This window comes from Phasianus colchicus, chromosome 2 (assembly GCF_987193195.1).
Source record: "Phasianus colchicus chromosome 2, bPhaCol1.hap1.1, whole genome shotgun sequence".
Classification (NCBI taxonomy): Eukaryota; Metazoa; Chordata; class Aves; order Galliformes; family Phasianidae; genus Phasianus; species Phasianus colchicus.
The window spans coordinates 6,516,109-6,529,430 of NC_143437.1; the positions used below are offsets into that span (position 1 = coordinate 6,516,109).

The 13,322-nt window shown below is 39.6% G+C and overlaps 1 protein-coding gene across 1 annotated transcript in view; it reads left to right on the forward strand.

The window, feature by feature from the left end:
- Positions 1-13,204, forward strand: part of PPP3R1 (protein phosphatase 3 regulatory subunit B, alpha) — a 33,856-nt gene extending 20,652 nt beyond the window's left edge. Inside the window, exons 2-6 of the mRNA XM_031603295.2 lie at positions 1,434-1,473; positions 7,545-7,721; positions 8,898-8,957; positions 9,834-10,018; positions 11,035-13,204. Coding sequence (XP_031459155.1) covers positions 1,434-1,473; positions 7,545-7,721; positions 8,898-8,957; positions 9,834-10,018; positions 11,035-11,082 — 510 coding nt within the window. The 3' untranslated portion in view covers positions 11,083-13,204. The remainder of the gene's footprint in view (positions 1-1,433; positions 1,474-7,544; positions 7,722-8,897; positions 8,958-9,833; positions 10,019-11,034) is intronic.
- Positions 13,205-13,322: the final 118 nt, after the last annotated feature.

A 13,322-nucleotide genomic window follows, 5' to 3' on the forward strand; every position in this document is an offset into this window, starting at 1 on the left:
CTCCTCGATTCCCAGCCACAGTGAAGAAGGTTTCTCATGCTGAATATGTCAGTCATGGTTTTTAGGCTTCAGGGAGACTGTCTCTGTCTGTTTTTTTCTGCTATTTGACTCATTGTAAGAAGAGTTTGGGGAAGAAGTTTTAGTTCTTTTTGTTGCTCTTCTCATAAAGTAGGTGTGGTACCTTTTTTAAAGAGAACTTGTGGGGTGATGCAGGAGGGGAAGAGGGGGAGTGGTAAGAATAGTGAACATATTTATCTTCTGGACATAAAGAAAAAAGCAAATAACATGCACACACACCCCAACACTTCTCAGACATGCTTAAATTCATGAGATGTTTGTTCTGCCCCTTTCTGTCCTTATTAGGAAATGCAGTCGCATGCTTCCAGGCTAAATGTCCTTTTCTCTTCTGTCAAGTGATTTCTGTTTGTGTGCAATTTGCATAATTCTGAGGACTTTTTCTGTGCCAGTGCTCAGCTGTGGAATCCCTTATGCTCCACATCATAAGAGGACCTCTTATGAACAGAACGTGTTACAGACACAACTATGGTTTTTCTTCTGTAAAATACTCACAAATATCTTTTGAGAAGGTTTGGTTGTGAATGTCTTCAGTTATCTGGTCACTTCTTTGCTAACTGAATCTAAATAAATCCAGAGTGTGTGTTTATTACTCTCTGGCTCAAAGCAGAGCATTTGAGGAATAATACCAGCTTTCGTTTCTAGTCTTTGGAGTTCATGTCATAGCAGTTCCACATGTGTCCGTATGATTTGTGTAAGTTCAAAGACACTGCACTCCTGTTGCTGTTGTTTCCCTTGTTGTGATTACTGTGATGCAACATGGATTTAAAATCTTGTTCAACTACAATGCAGGAGCATATTAAGATAACACTTTGAACTATGGCATCTGAATTTCTGGACATGTAAACCACTCTTTCCTGTCATTCTTCCTGCGTGAAACCTTTGGGGAATGGGAGAACATGCTGGGGTTTTCTTTGCTTGTTAAGTAAAGTGAATCTTAAGGATACGTCCTTTCTTTTAAAATAAAATGGTAAAGCAACTTGTGTGCATGTGTGATATCTTGAAATTAACTCCTATCTTACCTTGAAGCATTTGTATAATTTATAAATAATTGGTGACTTCTGTTTTTGTTTTTGCAATACTGGATTGATGTTACTAACCCATATCATGTGGCCGCCTGAAATTTCCGTGGGAATTCTCATCAGAGGAGACCTCTCAGTGGTTTTATATTACTTTGTGTACTTTGGTAACAGAACTTTCCAAGTAAAATACTGCAGTAGGTGGTTGGGTTAAAAAAAAAAAAATACGTATTTAAATTACTGGATACATCGTATTGTTTGAGATCTTTACAATGCTGAAACTTAAAATAATTGCTCCGAGTTAGCCTGGGAATAATTGTTCTTTTTTTTGTGTTACAGGGAAATGAGGCAAGCTACCCTTTGGAAATGTGCTCGCACTGTAAGTTTTTTAATGACTGTTACACTGATAGAGGTTAATCTTATTTGAAGATAGCATACAACTTTCCACAAATGAATCTACTGAATTTGCTGCTTGAAAAGTTACTCAGTTTATAATAACAACAACAACAACAAAAAAAGTGGAAGATTGTCCTTGAAAAATGTAGGCTTTTTCTGTTGGACTAATTTTTTTTCTGCAGTTTTTCCATTAAAGCTATCAGAAGTCTGCTTCATATTTCTTTGTCTATGCAGTGAAGTGCTATAACTTAGTACAAGCAGTCAGGCTTTTCCCTCAGTCCTAATGCCAGTTCCTCAGGGATATAGAACAGCTTGTGGAGCAGGATGTGCTATCTCAGGAGCTAAGTATATTGCCCAAGCTGTCTTGACACCCTGGGAGAAAAGAGAAGTCGAGGCTGAAAGAGAATTTTTTTTTTTTCCTCATCTCCTTCCTGTGTATGCTTGCAGCAGGCACGTAGGTGAGAAGCCACTAAGTTCCACTAAGTTGGTGTTACTTGCTTTTGGCCATGTGAGCATAAAATTTTCTGTCTCATGCGTTTAGGGTACGCTATGAAAATACTGACCTATTTCTTGCTTAAAACCAACCCAAAAAAGCATTGTCTTATGAAGTGTCCCTGTGGTATTATGCTGGATGTGCTTATTTGTAACTGTCTTTCTTTTTTTCTTGGGCATTTTCTTTAGCACTAAATCATGCGTAGAGCTGTGCTTGTGTGCATGGACTGCTAACTAAAGTTACCATTCTTCAGTTCCTAAGCTCTTGCTTTTGAACAGGATAACAAATCCTTCAAAATAGGGGCTATCTTGACTGCTTTCACAGTGCTGGTCATACTTGATCTGCAGTGCTCATCAACTTTCCAACAGTAACACAGAAGTAAATGCAGAGGGATCTTTTTCTAAATGTTTTTCAGAGAGCTCAGGCTTTTACTAGTAATTGCTAAGTCCTCTTTTCCACGTTAAGTAGTCATCAGCTAGCACAGACCTACCTGTGAGAAGCATCTTACACCCTTCAGCAAAGCATTACATTGCTGCCTTAGTTCTCAATATGTGTTGTTAAATTTGGGTATGTGGGTAGATTTTCATAGTCAGTGAAGACATCAACAGCCTTTTTCTAAATCATACAGGTGTGTTCTTATGCTGCTGCTCCCCTGGTCCGATTTTTCTTAGGGATGAGTTGGTCTCTCATAGTTTTATTCGCTAGCTGTATCTCTGCCTGAGTTGTAAGCAGCAGGTTGGTATTCTAAACTTCTTATTTGCAGCAGCTATGAACCTGAAGGTTCATTACTGAGCTTGTTTGCCCCTTTTTATTTCAGAGAAGAAAAACTATAAGGAAGATGTAGCTATCATAGATGCCCCTTTTCTTGATTGTGACTGGTCAGTGGGACAATTGCACTGCGTGCCTAAATAACGAGGAGGATGTCAGGGTTTTGGGGTGGCACAGGGATGCTGCTGCAGCACATCTGTGAGTGATTCCATGAGGAAGTGTGCCCAGCAGTGTGCCCTTGCAGCTTGGAAGGCAAATGGTATCGTGGGCTCCATCAGCAGAGGGATGGCCAGCAGAGACAGGGAAGTGATTGTTCCCCTCTACTCTGTTCTTGTGAGGCCCCATCTGGAGTACTGCGTCCAAGTGTGGAGCCCTCGGTACAAAAAAGACAGGGAACTGTTGGAGAGGGTTCAGAGGAGGGCCACAAAGATGATCAGGGGACTGGGGCATCTCCCCTATGAGGACAGGCTGAAGGAGCTGGGCTTGTTCAGCATGGAGAAAAGAAGGCTGCGGGGTGACCTCATTGCAGCCTTTCAGTACCTAAAGGGAGCCTACAAACAGGAGGGGAATCAACTCTTTGAAAGGGTAGATAACTGCAGGATGAGGGAAAATGGTTTTAAGTTTAGGGAGGGGAGATCTAGGTTGGACGTCAAGGGGAAATTCTTTACAGAGAGTGTGGTGAGGTACTGAACAGGCTGCCCAGAGAGGTTGTGGATGCCCCGTCCCTGGCAGTGTTCAAGGCCAGATTGGATGGGGCCCTGGGCAGCCTGGTCTAGCATTAGGTGGGAAGGTTGGTGGCCCTGCATGTGGCAGGGGGGTTGGAGATTCATGATCCTTGAGGTCCCTTCCAACCCTGGCAATTCTGTGATTCTGTGAAGGCATTCACCCTGTTCTTCAGATGCTGTGTGTACATGCTGCTTCCAAGCAGCTGTCAGCTGACAAGATGAAAACTTTTCAGGAAAGACCAGAAGGTGTCTTTAAAGATCATTTGATAAAGATTTTGAACGGTTAGACTTGATTGTTAGGCGACTGGTAGTTGGCAATAACAAATCTATGCTGTCTGCACTGGTGGTGTTTGTTTGTAGCCCTCCCCAGCACTGCACTGACTGCTATCTCAGTGTCTGTTTTTATAAGAATATTTTTGTTTTAAAATGTGACATTACAGAAAGCAAATTCAGGACATTACCTCTGGGAAGCACACCATTAACTAGTCACGAGTCTTTCTTGAACTCTGCCTTTTATTTTAGAACTTTTTTTTTTCAGCGTGTGAATAAGCATTGTCAAATTCCCTAAGATATAGATGTTTTTCCTCAGCTGTGTTTGAGCACACGGCAAAAAAAATTGCTGTTAGCCAAATTGTGGCAAACATAAGAAAAATTTACCATAGCAAAAAGCTACAAAGACGACCATGTTTTATACCTATATTTTGGTTCTAGGTTAAGGCGACTCGTATCTTTTCTAAGTTAGGAAATTGTAATTGACACATCTGAAGTCATGAAAAGGATTAGACCAGCTGTGTGTAAGCATATACAAGACAAGTAGCTGAATGTGTCCTCAAGGGCGTCATCTTTTTGAAATGTGATCCCCAAGACTGACATGGCAGTCTTAGTTGCTACTCTGAAACATTATATTCATGCAGCAGAGCAGGGCTGTGGAGAGACCTTCAGCTAAAGCTCTCGCCTCTATTTTATTTTGAGATCTCTAGAGCCCATTCTTATGGAAAATGAGTGTTCTGTCTAGAAATGTAACATTTTAGAGCATGTTTTCTTTACCAGAAATTATTTTTTTTCTAATGCCTTAATATCCTTGCTCATACAGTTGTTTTTTAAGCGTAAGCTAGTCTTTCAGTGACCACATTTACTGGTCTGTTTCTGGTTAGCTACAGCTTTGAGCCAGTATTTTAATAAGGTCTGCAAAGCCAATCTTTGAAATAAATCTTTGAACATTTAGATAAACAAACTTCAGAAGTGCTCAATGCTGGGAAGTGCAGTTTTTCTGAGGTCAGTACTCTGTGCAGATGCCTCTGTAAGCATTGTGTACTCAGCAACAATGGAGGGATGGCACATCTGAATATGAAAGCAATCAGAGATCTGCATTCTTAAGGTATTCTTTTACTTGCAGCTTTCACTTGCTAGCAATCTAACCATGCCTGTGCTCTTTTACTTTCACTGAAAAACAACTTTTGTTTTTAAAGCAGAGTATGTTGCACCTGAGATTTGCTTTTAGTGAAGCTTTAGGAGTTGCCAACTCTTTTTAATACTGCCTGACCGCCAGCAATGTGAGTAACAGCTTGAAACAAACTTTCAAAAACAAACACACATGCACTGGGGTGAATCATCCTTCCCAAGGATGTGTTGGGGAGAAGTGTTACATTCAGTGGTGTGCATGAACATATGAGTGAGTGACCAGCTAAAAGATACAGCTGCTGTGATGAAATGGAGCCTCACAGTCATTGTGTGCTGGTCTGTGGAAGCATGTAGTTGTTGCACTTCAATCTATTCGTCCCATTTCTGGATGCATGCAGGTCTGGTTGGCTCAGGAATCTTAATGCTAAGATATAAGAGTCATTTGAAAATACTGTTATTTAGTTACAAGGTGAAAAGAATTCAGAATTGATTATGAAACAGACATAAATAATGTTATGCTTTAAAATAGAATTATTTGATGTGTTTAGCAAACTGCCAGTAAAGCCCTTTCAAGAAAATCACTTAGCAGGTATTTTTTCTGCCTGTTGGTCCTTTTGTAAGGCGTGATAAGCTCATGAGATGCCTGGCTGCTTTAAAGTAGAGGAAACGCAGCATAGCCTTACATCAGCTGGAGAGCAGAGCACAAAAAAGGCAAACTTGAGCATGAGGTTAGAGGAACGCTCGCTGCAGCCAGAGTTCAAGGGAACTCAGACCACTGCGATGAGTCACAGGCAAACTCTGCCTCAAGTGATGTAAACAAAGCCTGATCTCCTTATTTTGCTCAGTGATTGTATCACCCTGTTTACACTATTGTGGACTTGGATCTCCTTGGATTACCCAGTGTTTTCTTCTGTATCCTGAGCACCTGAGCTTGAGTGTTGTAGTGCTGCCTACTGCTGCCACCATCAGTCCTTCTGGTTCAAATACCTTTGCTGTATCTGCACTATCCTGTGCCTTGCAGCTTCAGTGTTTGTGTGAGCATTAGGTTGCTTGTAAGGAGAATGTTACAGCAGGAAAGAAATATTTGCTTATTTATTGATTGATTTTTCAGTCTCTGATAACTGAAGTCAGTTCTTGGTGATTGCTGTGTGAAGTTTTTAGGAAGTCAGTTTTCTGCTAAATACTGAAGGAAAACCAGCCTGGTAAGAAGGGAACACAGGTGATGATTGTTGTATGTGTGTGTATCTATAGAGGAAATCTGAACAAAAAATTATTGGATAGTATTGGAATTTGCTCCTATACATAAATGTTGGATTAAGTAGTTCAGCAGGAGAGAACTGTCACAGCTGATGACTGAATTGAAGGGAGAAAGGACAGACAAAAACTCTTCATGTTTAAAATAAGTCATATTGTGAATGAATGTAGCCCTTTGTTTAATTTATTACTTAAGGATTTTATTTTGAAAGCTATTTTACGAAAACAAAATGTCACTGAAATATGACTGTATTATGCTTTTAAACTTCAACTGCTTAAAAAGGTACCCAATATCTTTCCTTCTTCAAGAAAAATTCCTTCTGATTATCACCCTCAAAATTAATGAAGTAATGCTTCTTCTCTTAAGCACTGCAGTTTTGTAACTGTGTTCCATCAGTTGTGCATTTGCAGTGAACTTTTATCTGTGGTTCTTATGCCCAGCAGATGATGACAGACCATGTTTTGTCAGTGCAGAGCCACTTGTTAGCACTGTGTGCTGTGAGTCGGTCTCTGCTGAATGTCCCAACAAAGTTTACTTCCTGAGTTCATATTTGTAGGTCCTGTTACAGCTACAGACCAGCTTCAGGTAAAATACATTCCTAGCTTGCTTTCTCAGCACAGCTTAGGTAGACCTTCTCTGGCTTTTGGAGCAGCCCAGTGTGAAGGCAGAATTGCTTCAGTCTATGTTGAGTGTAATAAGAGAGTGTAAAGCTGTAGCACTGTGGGGCTGACTTGTATGTGTGTGGCTGTGGTCAACTTAGAGCACACTCAGGACTTGTTGCAGGTTTCATTTTCAGTCATTGTTTATATACTTTTGAGGACTGTGGACTGTTTTGATTTTTCTCCAGTGAAATTACAGAACTATAAAGCATTTGAGGTTGCTTAGGAAGCAAGTCTTCCAATTTTAGTCAGTGCTATCCTTTCCATAAAGATTGGAAGTGAGATTTCACTGGTTTGGCAAGAGAGGGTCGGTGTATTATATGCATCATAGGTAATACCTTCTATTTGCTCTTTAATGTTTATATGTCAGTCCAATGTAAACATAATGCTAGCTCCTAAGAAAATCTGGGTTCTTTTTTTTTTAATTTCTTCATACCTGGCACTCCTAAGAGCTGCCTGCCTTAGAATGAGCTAAGTACCTGCAATCCTTCAGAGTGCTCTGTCAGCACGTGGCATTCAGTGAGTCACAGGGCTGACTGACTGTGCTATGGCTGCTGCAGGGAGGAAAAAAGGTAAGTTTTGATTAAAATGAGAGGCTTGTATTTGTCTTCAGAGATTGACATTATCTTCATAACCTTCCATGCAAACATTTAGTTGTAATGCTGTAGGAGGGATTTTGGTCACAGAGCCGTTTAACTGCCAGAGGGGTTACTGGGAAGCCTTACTGAGAATAGGTGTTTTTTTTCCTTTCAGTTGATGCTGATGAAATAAAACGGCTAGGAAAGAGATTTAAGAAGCTTGATTTGGACAACTCTGGTTCTTTGAGTGTGGAAGAGTTCATGTCTTTACCTGAATTGCAACAGAACCCGTTGGTACAGCGAGTAATAGATATATTTGACACAGATGGCAATGGGGAAGTGGACTTCAAAGGTAAGATACAATGCTTTGTGAAAAGTGGTGGCATTTTATCAGAATTCCTGGAGCCCTGAAACTAGATGTACATTTGCTAGAAAAAGGATGGGTGAAAACAACTTGTTAATTAGAATAAGAAAATGATTCCACGAGGAATTAATACCTTGAGTGTCAGCAGAACTGTGCAAGTCAGCGAGATTCTTTAGCGTGCCTGGGCAGCTCTTGCTCAAAATGCTGAAAAGGACAATGTCTTCAGTAACAGTGCTTTCCAGGTTGTACTGCTTAATGAGTACCCATGCAGACCAGTTTCAGGTCTTCTCATACTCTTGAATGCACTCATTCAGACTTGCAGTTGTGATGCTAGCTGAAATATATTCTTGGGTTGAGGAAACAATGAAAAAGTGGGCTAGATGGTAAACGGTGTGTTTGTGTGTCTGTGCACAAGTTGTACTTGTTGTAAACCTGCTCTGAAATCTTCTGAAGTATTTTGAGAACAGTTCTCTGAATTGTGAGAGGCCCACATTTTTCTGTTGATATCTCCTTTATGGGAGTCATCTTTCTAATGGTTTTAGGTAGACACTTCAAGTGAAAAACAAATGTTTTCACTTCAAGTGAAAGAATGTATCTTAAATATTTCTTTAAATAGATTAGCAGGTCAGAAGTCCTCATTTCTACTTTGTTAACAGTGTCTGACTCTCAGAAGTGGCACATCTAACATCCATTTGAGCTAATACAGATCTTTCTTACAGCTCATCACTAGAAAAGGTCGTTCATGTTTTTTGCTTTTATTTGGAGAATGTTAATAAATCTCATTTTTATTAACAGAGCTGACTTCTAAAATGTTAATGAATATGGAAAAAGCTGCTAAATCCAAAGCATTGGACTTTACAACCCCACTCATATTTCTCTGGGGAGAATTATAGTGTATCTGAAACACTGACTTCTTGTGGCTTTTTCCTCTGTATCCAAGTGCTGCGTGTTACTGTTCAAAATCCCCTTGTGAAAAAGAGGCAGTGAGGAAAGATGATGCTATGCTCTGTGTGGTGGTGAGCTGTGATTAACAGAATTATCAAGAGCTGCTTCTCTTGGGTGGGAGCAGGAAGCTGTCAATATCAGTTCTGTATAGTGAAGTTTTCTGTGGTTTATTTAAAAATACACTGTTTATTTTTTATTATTTTCTGTACTGTATTTTAGAATTTATAGAAGGAGTGTCCCAGTTCAGTGTCAAAGGAGATAAGGAACAGAAACTGAGGTGTAAGTATTCTGACTTCTTTTTTCCTAAACAAAACAACAAAACTCCTCCAAAATATACTCTTGTTTGGTAACACTAAGAAAACAGTGAGGCTGGAGTCATCTTCAAAGTGGCAAACCATTGTGGTGGTTGGGGAGTTCTTGATCACTTCTTCATTAGTGTGAAGCATTTGACAGCACTCTTTTCTGCAGGGAGAGCTCAGGAGGTTGAGTATCTTCAATTGCTTCCCTTATTACAAAAGTCAAAAACATTTAAGGATACTTAATTCACAGACCTGTTAACAGTGTGTTGTACTTCACAGGAGCTTAAAAATACGATGGATTTCTGGTAGTTTGGTAGAACAGCACTGTGTTCATCTTGTTTGAGAACTGCATCTCAGGAACTCGTGACCCAACCTTTGGTGTGAGGAGGGGATGGGTTCAGTCATGGATGCAGCCTGCAGTAACTGAAACACAATATAAGTTTAGGAAAGAAATTTGCTATATCGAAATGCTGAAAACAGATGCAGTCTTACATGAAATAGTTTGCAGCAAAATAACCAGGTGAGGTTTTGATTCGTCTGTTGTAATTTTTGTCTCCCTTGCAAATGGACCTGGGTACCTGGGCACTTTAATTGGGACAGTGAAGATTTGCCAGTTTAGTATTGATAGTCCTATTACTAAAACAGTCTTAACTAATGCTTCTGAACTATTTTCTTCCAAACTCTCTAGTAGTCCTATTCACTACATTGTTTTTGGTGTTCTGTGCTTTTCAGAAAGCTCACACTCACTTAAAATGCAGTATTTTTTTCTCAGTTGGTGTATTGCTGAATGTGTATTGCTCTCCTCTGACCTCGTTTGTTGCTGAAAGTTTTTATCGTGTCTGTTTTACTTCTGCAGTTGCTTTTCGCATCTATGATATGGACAAAGATGGTTATATCTCAAATGGTGAGCTCTTCCAGGTGCTGAAGATGATGGTGGGGAACAATCTCAAAGACACTCAGTTACAGCAAATTGTAGATAAAACCATAATTAATGCAGATAAGGATGGTGATGGAAGAATATCCTTTGAAGAATTCTGTGCTGTAAGTAACCTCTCAGGAAAACTCAGTTCAGTATGATGGGCTGAAAACAAGACCAGACCTTAACACTTTTTAATACAGAGACACATGCTAGTTTGGTGTGAGGATGTATGTTGGATTCCAGTCTTCATGCTGGTTAAGAAAAAAGCAGCTTTAAAGATAACTTGCAATTTACTGGCTTTTCACAGGAGGTTGCATTTATGTTTTCAATGATAAAAAAAGAAACAGAGCTTTCAGTTGTTCTCACAGTCTCTAGCTGTGAAAAAATCAAGAACAGTGGGCAAGCATACTCAGTCTGCTGAGTGAAAAATGCTTCAAATTACCTGGAAACTGTAAGAACAGAATTTTATAGCAGGTCTCTCTTTAAAACACTTCTCTCAGAGGTGGTAGCTGGAGTGTTCCGCAGGGGTTAACTTCAGGTTAATCTCCCCGTCTCTAAAGTAGGTGTCTGCTCCAAATCACTCCTTAGAAAGGTTTATCTTTCTGCAGGGAGACAGCCTGGGGAGATTATCACTCTCTGCAGAAGACAGGGCTTGTACAAAGGCCAGGATGGTGGGATTTGTGTCACTTATGGGGAGAGCAACCCCAGAGTTCTGCTCTTGAAGAAGGACAATCCGGCACATTGTAAGACTGGTGAATGCTGCTTTGCTAGGACTCCTAACTTCCCCTTTCAAAGATGCACTGCTTTAAATGCTGTTTTAGAAGACAGCATTTCAGCCAATGTGTGGAAACACAATACAAAGTCAGAACAGAAGATGAGGAGGAGGGAAACCACAGTGGTGTAACCTGCACTGTTCTGCCAGGCCCAATGGTGTGCTTGGTGCCCGTGTAATTACTTTGGGTGACACCTAATTTGTCTGCATAGCACACTGCACTTGGGAAACGTGAGTAAGATTGGAGAGGTTATGGAAGTATAGTGACTGTAATGGGCATAGATTTGCCTTCTGAATGCAGCATGCACTTTCTGTCTTGCTCACTTTCCCTTCTGACTTGCTTACAAGTGCTTGTTTTTCTCCCAGGTTGTAGGAGGCCTAGATATCCACAAAAAGATGGTGGTAGATGTGTGACTCTGTAGGGCACCACCCAACACTTTTGCTTTCTTCTCCATCTCTGAAGATCTGCTCAAGACGTCCAGCAATGCTCTCTGTGTATTTAAATGGAAGTATTTTTCTCTGTGAAGCCACATTTTCCAACATGAGCCTCATGAAGCCAACTAAGTGTTATTGAACTTTTATTCTCTCAATAACTCAGTGTAGCACTTTAAAGTCTGAAGGACAGCAAAGATGGAAAGAGCATATCAGTGTGGTGGAGAAAGGGAAGGGGTTGGCTTTTTAATTTATTTTTCTTCATCTTTTATAACAAGGAAATATCTATCTATATATATATATGTGTGTGTGTATTTATATATAGATATATATGTAGCTTTCTATATGTAGTAGCTAGGTGGGCTTTAATTTAATATACTTGATTCAGAAACGAAACTAGAGTACAAAGTGCCAAGCAGAATATTAACAGTTCAATATATGGATATACATCCTTACTTTTATTTCACACAGTTTTATATATATAGTAGAAGAATGTAAAATTTTAACTGGGTGTTAGGTCAATTCTTCTCCTTTTCCTGTGACTGTTCAGATGTTTCTATATATTGACTGGCTGACAAAGCATCGCTTCTTATTAATTTACCTTAATGACATGTTTTGTAACACAGGAGACAAAGTTTATTTATACCTGTTAATATATTACCAGGGACTGTGTCTCTTTGCTAAATAACTTACTACAGTTCTACTTAATATAGTATAGTTTAATGCTACTGCCAAGAACCAGCCCTCGTGTGCAAATAGTAACTGCAGAATGCTTCGATGGCCACTAGATTTTGTCACCTAGCGACTGGGGGTGGTCACAGCTGTCCCAAAGTTAATGCTCATCTGTCATTGGAGTCATTTTAGATACAGCTGCTCAAGGTGTTAGACACATTGACTTTCTCTTGTGCTTACTTACCTTAATGAAATTAGGGTCTATGTAACTGCAGGATCCCCATCTACTTATTTTATACAGTACGTAGATTATGAAGTGTTTTTGCCATTTAAATTCTCGTTTCAACTGTGATAGTTTCCCCTCTGCATTTAAAGAACATTACAGGTAGCATAAATAACTGGTAATATTTTATATATATATATATATATATGTGTATGTATATAGGATTCATACGGGGGAAAATCTTGTTAACCTATGCCACAGAGGAGGAAAACTTCACACTATCTAAATTGATACCTCTTGCAGTTCTCCAGTCCTTTGCCTGGAGAATTTTTTCTTTCTTTTCTAGATTTGTCCATATCATAATTTGTAACGGATGGTAACTTGATATATTTGTGTGATATAAAAGTAGCGAGCCATGTTTTACAACTTTATATCATCCCTTCCCTTTTCTGCAATGGTACTATTGGCTGGAAGAAAAACATTTGCTAGATTTTTTAGGACAGTACATCTTTCCTGTATAGTAGTTTTTCTATTAAAAAAGAATTGTTTTATAATCAGCATTGGAAAGTGCAGGTTGTCTGAATCTACTTCTATCGAGCACCTGTCTGCCATAGCTGTTCCTTCAACTGAGTGCTGCACATCCATGGGCTCTGTCTGTGAGAGAAATCCAGGTGCTTGGTGTCCTTGCATGACATGAAGTTTTGCATGTAGATCGATTTGAAATGTTCCTCTTGTTTACATAATTTGCATAATTTAAACGATAATGTTGCCAAACTTTGGTAAATGTTAATGTTCAAAACAAAAATCTCCACTACATGTAACTTTCTTCCTCTGGATCAGTACGTGGCTTATAATCCCAGCCAGTGGTTGTATCTGTTCCAGTGTCAACTGCCATGTGCTCTGCTTCAAGGGGGAACTGGTCTTTTGTGAATTTTTTGTACATAAGTATTTGTTACAAACATTTTAGCAAATGCTTTTGATTTCTCTTACTTGCTTGTGCATATCTTGGCTGTTGTAATAGAAACTAGTGCTACCGTTATTTCCTTCAGGGGGGATTGGAAGGGGAGGGATGAGGTTTTTTTTAGTTTGTGTGGGGAAAAATGATTTATGTTGAATGTTTAGTTTTTCCTCTGCATGCTACATCATATGTTGTGGGAACTATAAGAACCTTCATACTATATGAATACAAAATAAAATATTTGAACCTTGGTTTGGGTGCTTCAGTACTTACCTGACACTCCCCAGTAAACCTAAGGCAGCTCTGTGCCCTGCTCTAAAAGCAAGTTGCTGCTCGTAGTGTTTGTCCCTTAGCTGAACACTCCTAAGT